The sequence below is a fragment of the Metarhizium acridum genome, assembly GCF_019434415.1.
Source record: "Metarhizium acridum strain ARSEF 324 chromosome Unknown scaffold_1, whole genome shotgun sequence".
In the NCBI taxonomy this organism is placed as follows: domain Eukaryota; kingdom Fungi; phylum Ascomycota; class Sordariomycetes; order Hypocreales; family Clavicipitaceae; genus Metarhizium; species Metarhizium acridum.
This window is the reverse complement of record NW_027094015.1, coordinates 2375988-2396611: the sequence shown is the minus strand read 5'-3', so window position 1 is coordinate 2396611 and position 20624 is coordinate 2375988. Positions and strand designations below refer to the sequence as shown.

General features: G+C 52.7%; 7 protein-coding genes across 7 annotated transcripts; 3 read left to right on the top strand and 4 right to left on the bottom strand.

The window, feature by feature from the left end:
* Positions 1 to 1359: 1359 nt before the first annotated feature.
* On the top strand, positions 1360 to 2490 carry PCL1 (PHO85 cyclin-1; the record flags this gene model as incomplete). Its single annotated transcript, XM_007811593.2, has 1 exon — positions 1360 to 2490. One exon carries the CDS (start codon positions 1360 to 1362, stop codon positions 2488 to 2490), a length of 1131 nt encoding a protein of 376 aa, XP_007809784.2.
* A 1841-nt stretch (positions 2491 to 4331) lies between these two features.
* Positions 4332 to 6503, bottom strand: J3458_000695 (uncharacterized protein; the record flags this gene model as incomplete). Its single annotated transcript, XM_007811594.2, has 1 exon — positions 4332 to 6503. One exon carries the CDS (start codon positions 6501 to 6503, stop codon positions 4332 to 4334), a length of 2172 nt encoding a protein of 723 aa, XP_007809785.2.
* Positions 6504 to 6528: 25 nt separating this feature from the next.
* Positions 6529 to 7584, bottom strand: J3458_000694 (uncharacterized protein; the record flags this gene model as incomplete). The annotated part of the gene is made up of 1 exon (XM_066116284.1): positions 6529 to 7584. One exon carries the CDS (start codon positions 7582 to 7584, stop codon positions 6529 to 6531), a length of 1056 nt encoding a protein of 351 aa, XP_065978166.1.
* Positions 7585 to 10008: 2424 nt separating this feature from the next.
* On the top strand, positions 10009 to 10625 carry J3458_000693 (uncharacterized protein; the record flags this gene model as incomplete). Its single annotated transcript, XM_066116283.1, has 2 exons — positions 10009 to 10264; positions 10327 to 10625. 2 exons carry the CDS (start codon positions 10009 to 10011, stop codon positions 10623 to 10625), a joined length of 555 nt encoding a protein of 184 aa, XP_065978165.1.
* A 1232-nt stretch (positions 10626 to 11857) lies between these two features.
* On the top strand, positions 11858 to 16455 carry MET10 (sulfite reductase [NADPH] flavoprotein component). The gene has a single exon (XM_007811595.2). The coding sequence runs from the start codon at positions 12544 to 12546 to the stop codon at positions 15754 to 15756; it is 3213 nt and encodes a 1070-aa protein (XP_007809786.1). The 5' UTR covers positions 11858 to 12543; the 3' UTR covers positions 15757 to 16455.
* Positions 16456 to 16801: 346 nt separating this feature from the next.
* Positions 16802 to 17206, bottom strand: J3458_000691 (uncharacterized protein; the record flags this gene model as incomplete). Its single annotated transcript, XM_066116282.1, has 1 exon — positions 16802 to 17206. One exon carries the CDS (start codon positions 17204 to 17206, stop codon positions 16802 to 16804), a length of 405 nt encoding a protein of 134 aa, XP_065978164.1.
* A 515-nt stretch (positions 17207 to 17721) lies between these two features.
* J3458_000690 (uncharacterized protein) lies at positions 17722 to 20624 on the bottom strand. The gene is made up of 3 exons (XM_007811596.2): positions 19116 to 20624; positions 18792 to 19035; positions 17722 to 18688 (listed from the first exon to the last, which is right to left on the bottom strand). Exons 1-3 carry the CDS (start codon positions 19897 to 19899, stop codon positions 18433 to 18435), a joined length of 1284 nt encoding a protein of 427 aa, XP_007809787.1. The 5' UTR covers positions 19900 to 20624; the 3' UTR covers positions 17722 to 18432.

Sequence of the window (20624 nt, the reverse complement as noted above, 5' to 3'; positions counted from 1 at the left end):
CCTTGCGCAGCTCAAGATAGAAGCTGGGTCTCAACAGCTCAACAGCCAATTATTGACATCTACTGCTCCGTAGACTCGTTCAGCATTCGCGGCCTATTTGCCACGACAGGCCAACCTGCGCGCCGAATCCTGCCACGGTTCCGAGCCTCTCGAGAAGCTGTCCGCCGTCAGCCCGCTGCATCCGCTTTGCTACCCGCCCACGAGATCCAGAATCCGGCTTGCTCGCCCGGTCGCCGTCTCGCCGTCTCGCCGTCTCGCCATCTCGCTCGCACATCTCGCTCGCATAAGCGACCAGACCAAGCGAAAGCCCCTGGTGACCGATCTCCCTCCCACAGCAACTCTAATTCGACCTAACCCCGGTCGCTTGTCCAAAGCCGTCTAAGCACAACGGCAGCGCCTCGTGTGCCCTGCTGGATCCGATCCCTGTCGGCCTGGCCACTAGCGATAGTACTAGCGATCCATTTGATCACTGATCTCAGGTGCGCCCGTCTCCCGCCAGGTTGGTACCTGTTGCCTATTATGCTGCCCCCCTTTCACTTGACTGGGCGCCTGCTGAGCTGGCTTCTCCCGTACTCCGTAGTCACGTATTTGGGTAAAGCGCACTACCACCCTGCGGAGTACTGGAGTTGTTTTCCTGCCTCTCCTTTGTCACCGTGCTCTTACTAACTCTCGCTCATGTTAGGAATCCAGGGCTTGTTCCTTTGCTCGCCTGCCCCCTGCAGAAAGCCACAGCGCCGCCCGTGTGGTTTGACGTGATCCAAACTGGGTTGTGCTCCCGCAAGCCGAACCACCAGTCAGTCCATCACTTGGCAGCAGCCAACTGGCACGCACCTGCCTGTTGGTCCAGTCCTCGGAATACGCACCCCACCGCGCCAATCCCCACCCGCACCCCCTTTTCGGTGGCACCACACCCCCCCTGCGGAGCCCGTTCTGCCCCGACCAGGCCCCCCTGCCACGCTCAGCCCCGTGTTCCCAACGTCACCTACTGACGAACGTCCACGGGCCACGGCCAGCTGGTCATTCGCGGTCAAGGTGTCAAGGCCACATGCGCATGAGCCTCGCGCCCTCCATTGTCTGACGTTGAAGCCAAAAGGCTTTTTTGCTAGTCTCTGATATAGTCTCTGGCCTCCCTTGCTTTCCAATTGCCCCCTGCCGTTCATCTGGCAATACCTATCCTCGATATACATGATATATCGTCCGGTCTTTCCCACCTTCCCGGCAGGCTGCGATCGATCTTCCCTTTCCACCACGCATCCAAACCTCCAACCTCCAACCCCACTTACACGGGAGGTTGCACCAACACCGACCTTCGTCTTTGCCGTTACTACTCGACGACATCCCCCATCTCACAGCCTCACCATGGCGATGCGGCATTTGACCTTGGACGAGCTCAACCGAGCCGCCCTCGACCAATTTGTATACCAGCCCGTCAGCCGTGAAATGATTTCATTTCTCGCCGAGGCCGCTCACAACGTCATCACATGCGATTCCACCATGATGCCATCAAGCTCTTCAAAGCATCCTCAACAGCAACAACAACATCTTCCTCCCACTCCCCCGAGGAGTCCTGGATCGCAAGCTGCTCAGCCCGTGGACAACACCTTGCCTACCCTCGAAGACTTCATCACCCAGCTTGTCGTCTCATCCAATGTTCAGGTCCCGACTCTCATGTCAACCTTGGTTTACCTGACCCGCCTCAAGTCAAAGCTCCAACCCATGGCCCGTGGCCTGCGATGTACTACTCACCGCATCTTCCTCGCCTCGCTCATTCTGGCTGCCAAGTACCTCAACGACAGCTCGCCAAAGAACAAGCACTGGGCCAACTACACGCACATCAACACTGACCTGTACAGCTTTGGCTTCAACCGCACCGAGGTCAACTTGATGGAAAAGCAACTGCTCTTCCTTTTGGACTGGGAGCTGAGAATCTCGGAGCAGGACCTGTACCGGGAGCTGGATTCCTTCCTTGAGCCTCTCCGTGCCCGCATTGCCGAGAGACACGTCAGAAAGATGCGCCACCGCGAGGAGAAGAGACGACAGCAGGAGGCAAATGCTCGCTATCCCACTCCTCCTGCCTCTCGAGGCCAGTCTCGATCCCGACATGCCAGCCCCGAGAATGTCCGCTCTGCCAGCGGCGGTTCCATTACCCCCCCAGGCCTCACGTACAGCAGCTCGGCCAGCTCGTATGCTTCATCCATTACCTCGAGCAGGCAGCAATCCCGGTCTGCGACCCCACTCGAGTCTAACCCTTCTCCCTACATGTATGAGGTTTCGCAGCCGCAGGGCAGCCTCTACGACTCTCCCATCCACGTCGTGTCGGAGGCGGACCTTGCCAAGTCGGTACCAGAGCTGGCTGCTTCCAGTAACCGCATGCTTCCGTACGAAATCTCTGTCGAGCAATACCAGCAACTCCAGGACGGTTCCGCTAAGAAGCGACACAAGCGAGGAATGTGGGGACGGCTACTTGGCGGTGCTGTTGCCGTACGATGATTCTCTCCGGCAACTCGCATCACGTACATGAACTACTCGCGTCTTTTCGAGCTCCTTTTTTCTTTCGGCGACATCTTGTGCCTCTGGGGCTTTTATTTCCTGTCATTTTTTTCCTGGCATTATCATGAAGCATGTATTTTTGAGAAAAAGCATGGCGTTGAGGACACATTTTCCGTTTTGGAGCGGTTTCGCTCCACTCGAACCACGGCGATCATATTCATCAGCTTTTGCTACATAACCTCCCTCGGATTAAACAAGACATTTTTCTTGCTCCCCTTGGCATTATTACCTCACTTAATGCGTCCCACACAGACGTTTGCAGCGTTATCATGTGTCCACAAGACCGATATTCCCTTTTTTGTGTTGGAAGGCTACCGGCGTTTATGGATTTTTTTTTACTTCATCTTTTCTTTTTTCTCTTTTACAGTTCTCATCGTCTCTCGGCCTAGACCAGAGTTACATTACTGGCATCATTGGGTTGATGTGGAAGGGATTCTAGGAGTTGGGGTGGGTTTCAGGAATGGAAAGGCGGCTGGTCTGGCACTGCCACGCCTTTGGCCCGAGATATCTCTGGTGTTTGGTTTTATCTTTCTGGCTTACGTGTACGTGGTATACGGTGGATTAGATTGCCTTCTCGAAGAGAAGTGAATACAATGACTATACCCATTCATGTGTGCCCGACGTGCTGTGACTCTGGGGTCCTAAACATGACTCGTAGATGGAGATTTCCTGCAGTGTGCTACACTGGGACCGGTGGACGGTGGCAATCGTCTAATCAATGCGTAACCAACACTCTGATGCTGTCTCACCACCCTCTACGAGTAATGTGTAGGTATGTATGTACACGGCCAAGTCGAAAGTGAAGCGCAATTATTACGCCCCAGCACCCGCACGACTAGGTCCCCCCGCGTCCAATATCACGACTGCAGCCCGGCCGCACATTTGTATAATCTATCCATCGTACGGGCCGCTTCCGAAACCAACAAGGGGGGTGGCTACAAGCAAAAGTACAGCCAAGCAACCACGTCTGCCATGGCATCAACATCTATCATCCCCCCCCCCGGGCGGCGGCGGGGCGACCTGCATGCACCGTCGAATTGTAGGTTTGAAACGGGCCAAAAGGCAGACTGTTTTATGCATATTGCAGTGCCTCTCTCCCCCGAGTCCATGATTCAAGGGAACTTTGGCGTCGGGGCACGAAGCAGCGGGCCGATGTATTTTTTGTTTTCGGTACGCCGTACCAGGGAGAAAGCAGAAAAGGGCCCCCCTCCTGCTGGGGAACGCGATCCCTGCTGCATAGGCGATTACGAGGCTGGGTTTGTAGTTTGTGGACGGGTGGGGGCTTGGGTTACTACGGCTTCTGTTTTGCTGACCTTTTTTTTTTTTTTTTTTTCTTTCTTTGAAGGATGTGCGCGTGTTGAGGTGATTATCTGTAGTGTTGAACTCTTGGCTATGCGGGTTCGGTGCTCGTCTGCAAGTTTGCGAGTTTGCTTACCTGCGTAGGCACGTAGGTACTCTGTACGTTGGTTCTTTGGAACTTGTCATCTGTTGACGGGCGAATTCGGGCGGCTTTGCCTTGTACGAATACGCACTGCCGAACCCGGACGGGGGCTTGTCCAAGACGCCGCTGCCGCTGTCTAATACTTGCTCTTGCAACTGATTCTTTCTTCCGAGATTTAAACCTGTATTACGAATCATACTTGGCTAACAATGATTAATGAATTGCCCCGGCCCACCCAGCCAATCATGTTTCCCCACTGTCGTGATTGATTCCAACGCCAAAACTAGTTACCTACCATTGCACACACACGGCCATGCTACATTCCAACATGTTTGCAGCTCTACCCGGCTCTCTCTCCCTTCAACTTCTTTATTCCACCACAACGGGGCTGTGTCGAAAGCCCAGCCCCGGCACGCGCGCCCTCAGGCCTGAGGCTGCTGAGCACAACGCTGATGCTTGATAGGGCCATGGCGAGTGCCGCCCAGACAGGATTGAGCCTTACGTGATCGCCAGAGCTGGTCTTGATGGCGTACAGGCAGCCGGCGGCGATGGGCACCGCCAACAGATTATACACGACCGCCCAGCCAAAATTAACCTTGATGCGACGAAAGACGGTGCGGCTGAGGTCCAGGAGCGTCAGCACCGCGCCTAGGCTCGACGACGCCAGGACAAAGTCTGCGCTGGAAATAGCCACGTCGCTCCCTGAGCCGATGGCGATCCCCACGTCTGCTGTCGTGAGGGCAGGAGAGTCGTTGATTCCATCGCCAACCATGGCCACCATTGCCCGGCGTGTGCTATACCCGTGCCGTCGGCGGACTGTCCTGTCTGAGTGAAGCGTGGCTTGGAGGTAGCGCACTTTTTCGGCCTTTTCCGACGGGAGGACTTCTGCGAGGACATTGGTGTCTGCGATGCCTACGCGTTGGGCGACGGCCTTGGCCGTGGTGACGTTGTCGCCGGAGAGCATCCAGACCTGCGTTCCTCGGGCGCCAAGTGCCTTGACCACGGCCACTGCCTCCCGCCGGACGGGGTCCGAGATGGATAGAATAGCTGCTACCATCCACAGACTCTGTTCCTCATGCGGCTTGATTGCCACCACTGCCACCGACTTGGCTTCGCTTTTCCAGCTTTGCAGTCGGCTGACGACGGATTGGGACAGTGTGACCGAGAGATCGCGCATGAGGTGCTCGTTGCCAACGGCGATGTCGAATTGCTTGTCCTCGTAAGACGCCTTCATTCCTCGGCCTGGCAACTCTTCGATCTTGCCCAGCTCCGCAGATACTGTCCCATCCCCGCAGAAGTTGACAATGGCCTTGGCAATGGGGTGACTGCTCTGTTCCTCCACAGCCTTTAGCCCAGCGAGCAGTGCCCGTTTGTCCAGGTCCTTGACCTCTTGGTGGGGGAAGAGCTCCGAATCCGTGATCTTGGGCTCTCCGCCCTCGGTAAGGGTGCCAGTCTTGTCAAATACCACACAGTCAATTTTGCTGGCCTTTTCAAAGGCTTCACCGCCGCCCTTGGCAAGAATTCCGTGCTTCGCCGCAATACCGCCGCCAACAAATATGGCTGTGGGAGCGGCTAGGGCCAACCCGCAAGGGCAGGCTACGACAAAGACGGCAATGGAAAACTGAAATGCTAAGGCCGCAGGACCGCCTGCAGAGTCTAGCTCTTTATTTGAGATGTGACCAGTGAGTGCTAGTGAAAACCACACGATCCATGTGATGACGGCAATGAGGGTAATGACTGGAACAAAGTATGAAGTCATCACGTCTGCAATCTGCTCCACTGGAGCTCTCTTGGTCTGTCCTTCGCGAACAACATCGACAATCTGATCCAGCATGGACTTGCCTGAGGTACCGGTAACACTGATTGTTACGGCGTCTCCGTTGTTCACTGTGCCTGCAAAGACTTCATCGCCCGGTGCTTTCTTGATCGGGCGGGATTCTCCGGTAAGACTGGACTCGTCAAAATTGGTCTCGCCAGTGATGATGATGCCGTCAGTAGCTGGCGATGCGCCATGCGGAACTCGGATTACATCCCCGTATTCTAGCTGGTCAACTGGCGTTGTCGTTGTAATTTGACCTCTTAATTGATCCTGCTCCACCAGAAGCGCAGTACTAGGGCGAAGTTTGGCCAAGGCACCGACGGCGTCGCCTGTTTTAGACTTGCTGTACGCTTCTATCAACCGTCCCGCCAGAAGGAATAGCGTCAGAAAGACGACCGAGTCGAAATAGAATCGGTTCTCAGGTACCTGGTCATCATTCTTCGCAGCTGCAGCAATCATTTCCGCAACCGATGAAACGTAGGCAATGGTAGTCCCTAGAGACATGAGCATGTTCATGCTGCCAAATTTGTAGAACCTTTCGATGAGTGGCGTACGGCTACCGGGTCGCCACATGGTTCGAATTTCTTTGATGGCCCGAACGTGAAAAATATCGGCCGCGAAGAAGTATACAGGGGTCGAGAGTACACAAAGGATAATGGCGTTACGGCTCAAACCTGATTTCCAGGGCTCCATGAGGTATTGCTTTGTGGGATTAGAGTCAGGCACCAAACTCATGTAGACGATGCCGAGCCCAAAGGTTGGAATAGCCAAAATGAGAGTCAACATCATCCGCCAGAATAACTCTCGCTGATGTTTGGCACGGAACGGCCTTTGACCGCTCTTCCAGAGTCGGGGGGTGGTATATTGAGGCCTGCAACGAGGGATCTGTTGCCTCGATGGCCCTGAGAATTTGTCGAATGGTGAAGTCTGGTGCCCGGGGTATATATCTTATTTTGAGAAATGGCTTATCTGGTGTCGGAGCTTGGAGAATCTCGATGCGCGAGAAACTCAGATTGTTCAGTGTCTTGCAGATACGTTGGGGGCATTTGGGGCAGAATATGCCGTCGATTTGAATCTCAACGTCCCGAGCATCTGCAGAGACGCGCTTCTGCTCCTTTAGGTTAATCACCTGGTCAAGGGCAGCATCATACCCGAGATCCTCGATGGCGTCAACGACATCTTGGATCCGATCCTGCTCCTTGATGTCCACAGTAGCACTGTTTGCTACAAGGTTGACCACAATCTTGGCGACCCAAGGGAATTTCTGAATCTCATCCGTGATGGTATTGGAGCATGAGGCACAAGTCATGCCGCCAATGGATAAAGTAGCTCGCCATAATTCCGGGATAGCATCGGTGTCGTCGATAACAACCTTGTCAAGAGGGGTGGTAGTCGCCCTGGAGGTAGCCTTGATCAGATTCTGGGGACTGAACGGAGCTAATACGTGGCGAGTAAGCTGTTCCTCCAAGACCCGACCATTTTCATGAGCCGTGGCCGCCGCCATGGTTTTACAACTCTCGCAGTTGTCCAAATGCGCTGCTGCTTTGCCTTGATGTGGTGTCGCAGGAGGCGTCCTAGCTCCCCATAACCTCCACCACAGGTCGAGGGCACCACTGCTTCTGCGGCGACTGTCCTGACTTGTTCTTGCTTGTTCAGCATCCGCTCCTCTGTTTAGCTCGTCGGGAAGGGTGCCCGTCGTATCGACGGCACAGATTTCGAAGCCGACATCCTCAAGCAGTCTTACCCATGTCGCGAATGAAATCGGCACTTGCATCTTCGTGCTCGACTGTAACAACAGAAGTGACAACGTTAGGGGACACCCAAAAGACTCTGCCGGCGTATTCGCCCTCCAAGGTATTCTTGATCACCGCAACGCATGATGGACAGTGCAAGTTGCCAACAAGAAAGGATGTTGTGATTATCTTTGGCGGCGCCATATTGTTCCACAAGCGCAGTGTTTGCCCTCATGAATATGCCAAACACTGGTCAGATTGTGCCACAACAGCGAAAATGTTGTAGATAGCTCTGATTATATAACAATGTTTGAGGTCAAGCTGTCAGTAAACCTTGTTGTGGAGAGGAAATGGTGAAGAATGTATATACACAGTGTGCAATAAGTGAGGTTGAACTGTGACTTGGCGTGGCTTTGTCACTCTTTATCAATCGCAGAACCTGTCGTGGAGAGACGAAGCTGCGCAGGCTGTGAGAAATATGTGCTGAGTGAGTTTGCAAAACCAAAGAGCACAAAAAGCGCCCTCAAGAGCAATGCGACAATGATTCGGGAAGATTCTTGACAACATCGCTGATAACTTACAACGGCTATATGTTAGGGGGTGACGAACCTTGGCACTAAAATCCGCACAAATCTCGCAGTCATGACACATGACCCCAGCCTATGGCATTGATTGATGTCGACAAGTCGAAAGCAAGCTCGGTGCAGCTCGGTGCGCCTCGGTGTGCAAGCGAGGTGGCATGGATGGCAAAATGAGGCCCTTGTGCGACTGGCAGAAGGCACACTGAACGCGTTGGCTTTGTGTCAACCTTTCGGCTGACCAGCCGCGGCGCTTCTAGGAGGTTCTAGATACGTTGACGTTTGGTCCTGGCGCAGCCCAGGAGTCTGTTGATGACAGAGCCCAGCTGACGAACACGTATGACGCTATTCTATTCACTCGTCGTGTCAAGCAAAATGGCCTGAAGCCTCCGCAGTCCGCCGTCCGCACCACCAGATCCAGGAACAGCAAAGCTCGAGCCACATGCTGGTGCAGATTGATGGAGAAGAGATCGTGTGCTATGGCAGTGGAGCTATGAAGCGCGCAACGGCATATCCTACCTGGCACTGGGCAGACCGTTGCCGTTGTCATCGTGGTTACGGAGCTCGGTGGCATAAGCTAGTCTTGCGCCACCACAACTGTCTCCCTTGGCACACAACGCAAAACAAGCGCAAACTTGCTACTACACACCACTCGGCGGCAAAATGAGACGGTTTCGCTCCTGTTTAACGCTACGGGAACATGCAGATATTCCTAGGGTGATTACGGGGAGTACTTGAACGACATACGATGGACTTGACACACTTGGCCCTCTTTTCATTGCCAACCAAGGCGTTCCCTGAGCCTGAGCATACCGTGACTGGGCCAGAGACGGTATAGGACGACAACAGCATTCCTTGTCCAAACCCGTCTCTCACTTACGAGCACCAAGCAAGTAACCGGAAGCCAGCCTCAATGTTGCGCTACATATTGACAGCCAGTCCCATTCAGAGGAGAATGGAGTTACTTCTACCAAGACAAGCCTCCCTCGACAACAAACGTTCGTGTTTATCGCTGGCTGCAAAAGTGACCGCAAGAAGTGAAGGCTACATGTCATCTCACCATCTTGGCAATACCTCTGCCAACGCCAACACTTCCAACACTCCCGGCTCCCAGGTCGCCTGCATCTTGTTTCCGGTGCTGGCAAGAGCGGATCATTGATCAAGTAAATGTGCCTTGAGGTATGCCGATTTTATCTATCATCAAGTTGGCTCCGTGAAACAAAATGCCATGGGTTCTTGTTCATGCTGCTCGTAAGACGGCTTTGCGCACCGACGCCGTGAAATTACCATCACGAGAATCTCCCAAGGAGGTGCGCGAACTTTTCATTCGACATTGACATTTTTTTTTTTGTTGTCTTCTCTCAGCTAGTCTTGACCAACTTAATCATCAGGTACGGCGGGAGGCAAAAAGTGTTTGGCCAGATCAGGTACCTAGCTATCGCGCCCTATACGAGAATATAATGGAGTATCTTAGTGCATACTTCTTGATGGACAAATATATTCTGCCAAACTGTAGCTCCTTCCCCGAATAAGACGTCCCGTATACCTCAAAGGCAGGAGGGGCACGCTCTTTCGGGTGGCAGTTATCTGGAGCAAGGTAAACAATGCAACCCAGTCAAACGCGCAGCGAGAAAAACTTCTGAGAAATTTGATCAAAATTTCTTCCCATTCCCCCCATATGTGACAACTTCATGCACAATTGGTGCGTCTCAGGCTCCTTCATTACTCCTACAATAAATAGCTGTGTCACCTCGGCTCGCTCTTGGTGGTGAAGCCCTCCCTCTCTCAGAGTTGTCTTGATCAAACGTCCAGAAAACGGCACCGAGTCATCAAACCCCTTGGGATCACAGCTACTTTGCCATGCCAGATCAAGGAAAAATAGCCGTGATGGAGGCTCAGAGTACGGGGGCTTCCGATGTTCTCTCGGAAACAGTTGTCAATACCGAACCCGTTAAAGAAAAAAGGTGGCATCGGATGACAGATCGCCGGTCGATAGCCCAAATCATCATAGCCGCTATAATAGGTGTTGCCACTGGCCTCATCATATCTACACAAGTTCCAGACAGGAGCAAGCTTCAGTCAGCAGGAAACTGTCTTGTTCCACTTCCGGACCAATCATGGCTAGGGACCTTTAAAGCCGTCGGTATGATGATACAAAGCTCTCAAAGAGGCCACAGGTACATGGTTCACTAATATGAACTCCAGTAGTCGTACTGTTGGCTGTCTTCTCTACGATGCCCACAATCCGACGAGTGCTACAAGTTGTCAAGGATGAGTCATCGCTACCAATGTGGTTTGTCGGGTTCTTCATCACGACGACTGTTTTTGCCATCGTCTTGGGCTGGTTTATGTTATTCTTAGCATGGGTTAAAATCTCCGCAGTCAGCATGCGCGACAAAGGTGACGTCCTCGTTGAGGAGGCTGTAGCCGACACAGGTGCTATATTTCAGGACGATGACGTCTGGTGGGTTTTGCTGGTGGGCAGTTGGCTCATCTTTTGGTAGTAGGTGAAGAAGGGTGTATCACAACATTGCTGAACTCTAAGAATAAGCCCCAATCAGCATCTTCCTGCTGAATTGGACATGGTGGATGTTGCCGAGAAAGTGGGTGTCTTCATTGGCAGCACATGAGCTAATAGGGTGCTTCACCTTTTCGTGACTACACCCATTGTGCTTTACACTATGGACAGAATAAGTACTCGTTGAAGAATTCTCTCGTATAGATTACCGCCTGGGGAATTGCGTCATTGGTTGCCAGTCTTTGAATCACAATCCGATGTTGCCGGGCTCGTGGCGTTTCAAACAAAGTTTTCAAGTTTCTCCTGCCTCTAGCTTGTCTCATCAACATGGACGGGTAGGTCTCTCGTCTTTGTTCACAGTCAGTTACACTTGACATGCTCACACGAGCCCAGCACTGCCTTCCATTTCTCTTTATATAGTATTCTCAACTAGAACGCATAGTATCAACCTGAGGGCCGTTGACTTATATAGTCATTTATCTACTCTCCACTCTATCCTCTATTGGGCCCGTGCCAATGCCCTCCTCATCTCTCGTATTAACAGCTATGATTGCAAGCTCGGTTGGGGTGTTCATCACTGCCATGTACTCTGTCACTGTGACGTTTGACTGGCTCTTGACCCGTTTCCGAGCAGCATTAAGCGTATCGGAGTATTTCTTTGCACCAATGATTCTGTACAAGACTACCAACATTGGGAATTCTGATGAGCCACAGGACGAAGTTGCGGGTATTGAGACTCGTAGGGCGCACAACCAGGTGTAATGTAATAGATTCGAGTCTTTGGGATTGACCCAGTTTCTAGAACAAGATATTTGCCGAAGAAAGATATTGATAGGGTAAGGGGATATGCATCATGTCAATCCATATTAGAGGTATGCTGCAGACGTGTACAGGATCCGGTGCGACAGCCGACAACTGGTTGCTATGCAAAAATGCATTTACACATTGCACCTAAACAGAAATACATGACACAATAAAGTAGTATAGACAACACGGAATTCCAAAAAGGGGGTCAGTTTTTTAACCCAAAAACAACAAAAAAATCACACAAAACACATAATGAGCACGGTAACAGTGATTGTCCTTGTCGACCCAACGAGAGGGACGGCCACCCCGCCAATGAGGTCCAAGAATAATTACAAATCCGGTAAAGTGTTAAGTCCTCGAACCAGAAAAAACCCCCCCCCCCCCCCCCCAAAAAAAAAAAAAAAATAAAAGGCAGGACCAGGCAGAGCGGAACATCTCACATTACGTCCCCGTATCTCTCTTCCAGGAGCATTTCCAACATTGTTAATTCTAAAGACAAAGAAGATTAAGCATGATGAATAAAGTCAAAGACGAAACTAGCTGAGCGGGACTCGGCGGACCCTCGCTGTTCATTCTGCCACCCTTCGGTCCCTCGATGGCGGAAGTCGGAAAAAGTGGGTAGATCCGGGGACCGCGTGAGGATCTGGCTCTTGCATCATAGGCACTAGACCTAATCTGGTAAAAATGAATTGCGTGATTCCATCAAAGTATCAACAATTCGGGGCCAGAACCGGGAGGATGCCAATGGCGATGCCTACCAAGCAGCAGTAGTAATCGCAGGGCACGAATCGCCATGGAAAGGAAATTTTATGGGCACCGAGGTACGGCTAGTATGGGTTTGAGCGTGGGGTCGAGACGGTTTCTCAATGCTCTCCTGAACTCGACACCCTTCTTGATCTTTTTCCTGCTTCCTGTACACTTGTCTTCGCTCTTGAGCATCTAGACGTTTTCGAATTGACGTTGTTGGAAGTATTGGTATACCGAGGGAACTGGATATTTCCCAGAGACGAAGGGAAACCTCTTTGTCCTCTGAGCCAGCCTTCTCTCCCTACGTGACATCATCGACATCATTGACATCTTCGCCAGACGTATTCAAGATGCGTTCTCAACCGCAGGAGTCGACCGGCGGAGCCGTCATTCCGCAAAAGACTGACTCCTCCGACTTTGTGATCCTCTCATCAGCATTGCCCTTTGGCCAGCCTGTCCCTCTGGACGCCATCTCCGGCACTACCTACGTGACTGCTCAGCTCCTCGTGCAGCAGATTGCCTACAAACTCTCCGACAAGATCTTCTCCTACTCTCCAGAGACTTTTGACCTCGACATTGCCGCCAAGGACTGGGCTGCCAAACAGAACACCAACATTCATGGATACGCTCCTCAGGTTTTCCCTCTCCAGACTAGAACCGGAGCTGGTGCCTTGGCGTTGGGATACATCTTTTCTCCCGACTTTGATGTCTCAAAGAGACACATTCCTCAGACTTTACTCGCCCCCTCGGGCAGTCTTCAACAGTTACGGGGTGCTCTGGACCAGCTCTCCCTCTTGTATAGCGTTTCCAGCCCGTTTGTTGCTCACGTCGCTGCGGCCGATTACACCGATGCCGATGGGCTTGTTTCCAATTACGACACGGCATTGAGATTGGCGGAGGATCTTGGCCTAGGTCTGGTCAGCAGCTCTTCTACCTACGAGGCTCAGCACATGTCCCTGTTCTCGACTCTGCTCGCTACTGTCTTACCTACGCTACATGTCTACGATGGTATCCGCGTCGCTAGAGAAACTCTGCGAGTTGTCGATGCTTTGAGCGAGTCTGGCATCGCCGACGTGTACAACAAGCTTGTGTCTGAGGCGGGCAAGCTCAATTCTCATCTGGACATTGCCGGCAAAGTACTTGAGCTGCTGAAGCTATTCAACGATGAGCTTGGAACGGTTTACCAGCCATTTGAATACCATGGCCACGAAGCCCCGGATGTGGTTCTGGTTGCCTTTGGCAGCGTTGAAACTCAAGTTGCCAAGCAGACTTTGAACAAGATAGCCGCTGACGGTGCCAAGGTTGGCGTCATCAATGTCCGCGTTTACCGGCCATTCATCGAGGAGGAGTTTCTCAACGCCATCCCTGCCTCAACTCGCACCATTGCCGTTCTCGGCCAGGTTCGTGACCATGTTGCCGTAGCGGACCATGCCACCCAGTCCGCCCTCTACGGCGATGTCTTGGCCGCCGTTACTTTCTCTGGCAAGTTTGAAGAGGAGCCCCGAGTCCTTGACATCAAGTACGCTCCCGCCCAGTCCCTGACTCCCCAGGGCCTGGTAAACACATTACACAAGGTGTTTGGCAACGAGGACGAAGCCAGGGCTTTGCCTTCTCTGGTCAATGCTGAGCAATACACTTTCTGGGACGTCGACAACTCGGCTGCTGCCAACTCTCCTGCCATTATTGGCCACATCCTTTCCAAGCAGTCCACGACCAATGTCTACGTTCACGCCACGTACGATAACCTCACTCAAGGCGGTGTTGTCCGCACGGATGTGCGAGCTTCCAGGAAAGCCCTGGAGGCTCCTTACGATGTGTATGAGGCGGATGTCGCTGTCATTGGTGACGATCGCGTACTCAAGGATGTGAATGTTGTAGAGAGCGTCGCTCACGGCGGCAAGATGATTCTCAAGCTGCCCAATTTCAAGGTCGAGGAGGTTGAGAAGCGTCTCTCTGCTGCGTTCCGCAAGGCTGTTCAGGAGAAGGATGTCCAGCTCTTTGTCCTTGACACTTCCTTCTCTCCTGCCTTTGAAAAGGATTCTCAATCCAAGTTGCTTCTTGAATTGGCTTTTCTGAAAGTTGCCCAGCCCGAGCTCTCCCCTGAGACTCTCAGCAAGCTGGTCCTTGTTGAGGGCCACCCGCCTACTTTGGAAGAGTGTGTTGAGGCTGTCAATCAGTGCCTCAGCAAGCTTGAAGTGCCAGCTGCCTGGGCCGAAGTCGCGGACAACTTCGAGGTTCCCCAGCTCCCCATATCGCTCCAGTCCAACAGTTTCGTTCCGTTCCAGAAGCAAGAAGCCGAGGAGGCCCTGGAGCTCCGTGACTGGCAGACTGCCGCCAAGGGTCTCGTCTTCAAGGAAGTTTACGAGACGCGCACCGGCCTCCGACCCGATTTGCCGGTCAAGACGGCCACTATCCGTGTCAAGGAGAACCGTCGCCTTACCCCCTCTGATTACGATCGCAACATTTTCCACATTGAGTTCGACCTCGGCAACTCTGGTCTCACGTACAAGATCGGCGAAGCCCTTGGAATCCACGCCGAGAATGACGAGGAGCAGGTCTCTGCGTTCATTCAGGCCTATGGCCTCAACCCGGCTGAGCTGGCCCGGGTACCTGCTCGCGAGGACCCTGAGGCGTTGGAGATTCGTACCGTTCACCAGGCTTTGGTCCAGAACGTCGACATTCTCGGCAAGCCACCGAAGCGATTCTACGAAGCTCTGGCCGAGTTTGCTACCGACGAGACGGAAAGGAAGAAGCTCGAGGCCCTTGGCAGCTCTGCCGGGGCCGAGGACTTCAAGCGGCGCTCCGAAGTAGACATGCTGACGTACGTCGACGTCCTCGACGAATTCAAGTCTGCCCGCCCCAGCTTCAACGACCTGGTCAAGATGGTCAGCCCCCTCAAGCGTCGCGAGTACTCCATCGCCTCGGCGCAGGCCGTGACGCCCAACTCGGTGACTCTGATGATTGTCGTGGTCGACTGGGTCGACACCAAGGGCCGCACTCGCTACGGCCATGCCACGCGATACCTCAGCCGCCTGCAGCCAGGCGCCGTGGTGACGGCCTCTGTCAAGCCTTCGGTCATGAAGCTCCCTACCAGAGACACGGCACCACTCATCATGGCAGGCCTTGGCACGGGGCTCGCTCCCTTCCGCGCATTCGTCCAGTATCGTGCCATGCAGAAGGCGCAGGGCAAGGAAATCGGCGCCATCCTCTTGTACCTGGGCTCCCGGCACCAGCGCGAGGAGTATCTCTACGGTGAAGAGTGGGAGGCGTACCTCGCCGCGGGCGTGGTCACCCTCATCGGCGCTGCCTTCTCTCGGGACCAGCCCCAGAAGATTTACATCCAGGACAGGATGCGTCAAACTCTGGGGGATATTGCCAAGGCGTACGTCCAGGACCAAGGCAGCTTCTACTTGTGCGGCCCTACCTGGCCTGTCCCCGATGTAACCAAGGTCCTGGAGGAGGCCATTGCAGCTGATGCCAAGGCCAGCGGGAAAAAGGTCGATCCCAAGAAGGAGATTGAGAAGCTGAAGGAGGAGGGACGTTATGTTCTCGAGGTATATTAGACATCAGCTTGGGATGTTGTAGGGAGGAAGGGGGGACAGCTTTCTTTGCTCATAGCGCCTGATGCGTCCACGTCTATAGACTCTGGTAATCAATTATCACATTTTCCCATCACCTTTGTCGTACGATATGAGACGTACTACTTGTAGCCATTGCCCGCGTCTTACAGCGCACCGCCCAACAAACAAACAAGGTGAAACCAATGGCGTCTCCCTCGATCTAGCCCCCGCCATTCTCCCATCATCATCACCATCGGTTTTCCGTGGGCTCGCAGCATATTACAGATACTTGCCAAAAGCCTCGAGCCTCAAAACTACACTTGTATGCTGCTGGATAGCACCCCCCCCTTGGCCATCTCAAACCGGGCATTAGCAGCAAGAAACATGCATCGTGCCAAGGCCGCCTTCTTGTCGACCGCGTCCGAATATTTGCTTTTTGAAGAATTTGCCCCGTCAACAAGCGATTAAAAGTGATGGAAAAGCAAACAAAGAAAAGCAAAAAAAAAAAAAAAGGGCAAAAACAATCGACGCTCCGGTCTCAATGCCCAGGGCACATGCGTCATTTGTCTTTGTGGTCCGGATGACCCGTAGTCCATATCGAAAACCCTTTTACCAGAATGACGGATCAACTCCCCCGTTCTCAGACGCGGCCGTGTCAGGCCATCTCTGTCTCACGCACTGTCCCAGTTCGAGGTCCGAAACCCATCCCTTGTCCTCTGTGTCATGCCACCAGAATGCCTGATCGCACCATAATACCCAGGCATGCCGGATCTTTCCGCTTCTGCAGCATCCATGATGGATCTGGATGGATCCGGATTCTGCTGGGGATACAGAGCCCTTCGTTTGAGCAGCGTTGTTTGCCTCCCTCGCCCATGTTTCACTTTCCCCCTTTCGGTAGATGGAGGCATTGGGGGAATTCCGACAAGGGCGTCAAAGAATATTCGTTTTGCATATTTGCCTCGGCAATTGCTCTTCTCTGTTTGGTAATCTATTCACGGTAGAAGTTTCATGACGGCCAGATATGCCGCGAGGTGGTTGCCGTTCCACGCTACGAAGCGGCGAGTGAAACGCACGTTGATGGCGTCGGAGCCGCAGGCAGTGGCGTTCTTGTCGGGAACGATGATTTATCTTTCCCTCTTTGATGGACGCCGGCTGCGCTAGGCCTTGGACGACGCATCCGTTCTGGTACACGTGGGTTCTTTCGCAGCGCGCTTGGTGACTGTGTGCCTTTGACGGGGTGGGCTGGCATGTTTCCGCCATGAACCCTCCACATGTTGGCTACTTCACCTATTTTCTCAAGTTGTTGGCTGATTGGGAAATGTAGACTGTGATTGGCCCACTCAATAGGCTGGTCATATTGCCAATATCTCCCTGTTTGTGCCGGCTTCCTCATTTTCTGGGCGGCGAGTCTCGAAGTGGACTTATAGTCATCATGACAGCTGAAGGCCGGCATGCAAAGGATGCTTTTAGTAGCCCAAGTCCACGTAGATGGATGAAGGACCCCAAGAATCTATCTCAAGAGTCAAGCACCGTATTCCTGGATCCTCATCCAATTGGATGCCGCTTCCATATCTACGTGTAACCCCCCCCCCGGGTCTCGTCCGCCATGTGCCAACCCAAACGCGTGCCAACAACTCAGCTAGCCACAAGTATGAAATATTCTCAGGAATCTTCCCACGGGGCTATGTTCCCCCTTTTGCTTGTTTCCAGTGACCAATGTGTCAAAGGTGCAAAGACCCGTTGATCAACAGGTATTGACCGACAAACTCTCTTTTCAGCGTCTACTCATTCAAGTTTGACATGGGTGTTGCTTTCTGGTCGTATGGGAATCGTGATCCCCAATGTCAGTCAAGTATGTGATTGGGCAACTCAACGGTTCATTGTAAGTTTTCTTTCATCGAAATGGCCTCATGCACAAAACCCAAGTAGACGGCAGCACACGCACCGAAAGCCAGGGCTGCAGGGTGAACGGAGCAATTATAGTTGTTATATTGAAAATTCTCACTCGAGATCATTCGTTCTAACACGCGCCAGACAAAGCGAAACCGTTAGGTCCATCACCTATCATTCAGTCTCTTTCCCACAGCAGTTCAGGCCTAGCCCTACCACACCGGCCCCGGCCTCTCTTGAAGCCGTGGTTCGATAATGTCAAAAAAATAGAAATAATAAAAATAAAAAAGACTCTTCGCAAGTCCACCTCTCTATTGGGAAAAGCCTGTGCGAGAAGGAAAGGGGCGGATTCATCACATATCCAGTGACAATGCTTTTGTATAAACCTCAAATTCGACAACAATTTCAAAATGAAACGGAATAGTTAAGTTGAAATTACCACAGCGTCCAAGTTTTAAAAAAAGAGAAAGATAAAAACTTGAGAAACTCCGTAGTATGTATCACCCCAAAAGCCGTAAACTAATAAAGAAAACCAAGCACATCCCGACTCGAGAACTCCAGTATGCTGTTTGCACAGTGCCCCACATTCAGCCTCTCCGAGCTGTTAAAGACATAAACTCTTTGTCTTCTTGCTTTTTTTCTTTCTTTCGTAATGTTTGGTCAGGTAATTCGTAATGTAGCCCTAGTGTTGTCGCGCTTGTTGACTCTTTCCTCGACGCTCTTACCGCCTCGGAGGCAAGATCGAGTAGTTACTGCAACGAACCTCTCAACAGTATAGTGCGTGGCCGGTCACGCGAGCCAGTCCTGCAGGTCTCCCACGATCTGATATGTCGGATTGGCGGAGTGGCCATCACCGCCTTTTTTGTCCCAAGCCCAACGATCAGCGAATTCGGTCTCAAGGCTGCCTTGCATCATGTCGGCAATGTAGTCTCCAATTACTGGCAAGAACTTCCAGCCATGAAACGAGCCGCCAGTTGCCACGTAGAGACCACGGCTATGCGGATGTGGCGTGATTAGGAAGTCGTGTGTTGGAGTAGATGCGTCCCTGTAGAGAAGGACGTTTCGTCAGCATGCAGTTATTGGTTTACAACGCGGGCTTCACTAATAACAGGTGGAGAAGTTGGAACAACACTAGGCACATAACTTACCAGCACATGCGGTAGGCGTCAATAGCGACATCCTCCACCTCCTTGCCGTATAGGCCATCTAGAGTCTTTCTGGCGCGCTCTTGGAAGAACCTGATAAACTTGGGCCCGGTCCATACGTTGAACACGCTGTCTTCGGGGGCCATGGACAGGCGCTGACCGGTCAAGGGGCACTCGACGTAGTTGGTGAAGCACATATCACAGTTGAATTTGATGGTGCCATCTGCAAGAATGGACATTCCTTCGCCTATAGTTTTAAGTCAGCTTGGCAAGCCATTGCAAACTGGGAGCGTGATGGCAAGGCCGTTGCCATGGGACACGACAAACCTTTGACTTGAGGCAAGCAATTCTTCAACACGGGAATAGACGATAGCTTCTCCTGCTGGGCGCCTTGGACCTTGGCGTAGAAGCTCACGGCGCCAGTTGCCAGCAGCCTGTCGCCGGCATGAAGCTGTTGATTCTGAGGCGCACTCTGTGCCAGCAGGGCTGCGGTGCGTGCCCCCGCGGCAAGCAAGATTTTGTCTGCATGCAGAGTCTCCCCAGACTGCAGTGTGACTCCCATGCACTCACCAGTGGCACCAATGTTGATCTTTGTCACGACGCCGACGACGTGCTCAACACCCTGGTCCACGGCTTCTTGAACGACGGCCCCGAGGGCTTTGTCCGCCTCGGCAAAACCCACTGCCGGGTTGAAGAGAATCTTTTCCAAGCCGTCAAAGTTGGCAGTGGCGAACGAGCCGTTCCACCGTTGGCGAACCTCCTTTACAGTAAGAAAGTGTGATTTGTTGTCGATGCCCATCTCCTTGTATGAAGCAATGCTCTCCTCCCCAAAATTGGAGGGGTCGGCTCTCAGCATGCCAACCTCGTGATACCATGGCTTGTATAGGTCGTGGTTTCGCCACATGGGCATGGCCCTCTTCAGCATTTGCATGTACAGCCTGTCAGGGTAGTCGTCGCGGACAATCTTGTTGACATCGTGCGAGGCGGCACGAGGGTTTGGGAAATTGGTGGTATCAACGAGCGTGACTTTGGTGGTTCCTTCCCGTTTGGTCAAAGTCAACGCGGTGGCGGCACCAAAGTTGCCGGCACCGATGATGAGATAGGACGTCATGCCGCGTGCTCCCTTGCAACGACAATGGTGTCAATTGCTATTAGGCTATGCGAGATGACTTGCAAGCGTGTATGTAGGCAGTGATATAGGGGGGGCGATGGCGAGTAACCGTAGCGTCGTATTGATTTTGCATCAGACGTTGTCGCGGAGGTGTTGTAAGTGAAGGAGGAGATGGTGGAGGGTGGCCGCAAGGCAGAGGTGATGAATGAATATAAAAGGGGTATTGCGTGCCACACACTAGATGCTACGACGGCAGAAGGCAAGACTTGATGCTTCAACGTCACGAGAGAGCCTAGGGCGTAGTTGGGGTTTTATACTTGGGCCTGGGCTTGCTCACCGGTAGAGCTTGATTTGGGGGGTGGGAGAAGATAGTGCCACAGAGTGACGGCAAAAGAGCATATGAAGCGGTGACACCAGGATTCATCCTTTTTGACCCAAGGGCGCCCAGACGTGTCCCACCGGAAACTCGGGAAAACATGGAAAGGAGAAATTAAAACAAAATAAAAATGAAAATAAAACGGCCATGCGAAAGGGCCAGGAACGGCGGCGCCAGCATCCAGAGCCATCGTGGGCCAAAAGCTATGTTGAGGGACCATACCATGCCTGACAGTGAGAGAACCTTTGACGTGTCAACGCAAGGAGACGTCTCATCCCGAGAGAGAGGATCCTCCTCTCGCGTCCTTTCCAATCCCTGCAACCAGTAGGGTCCACGTCTCTGGGTTGTT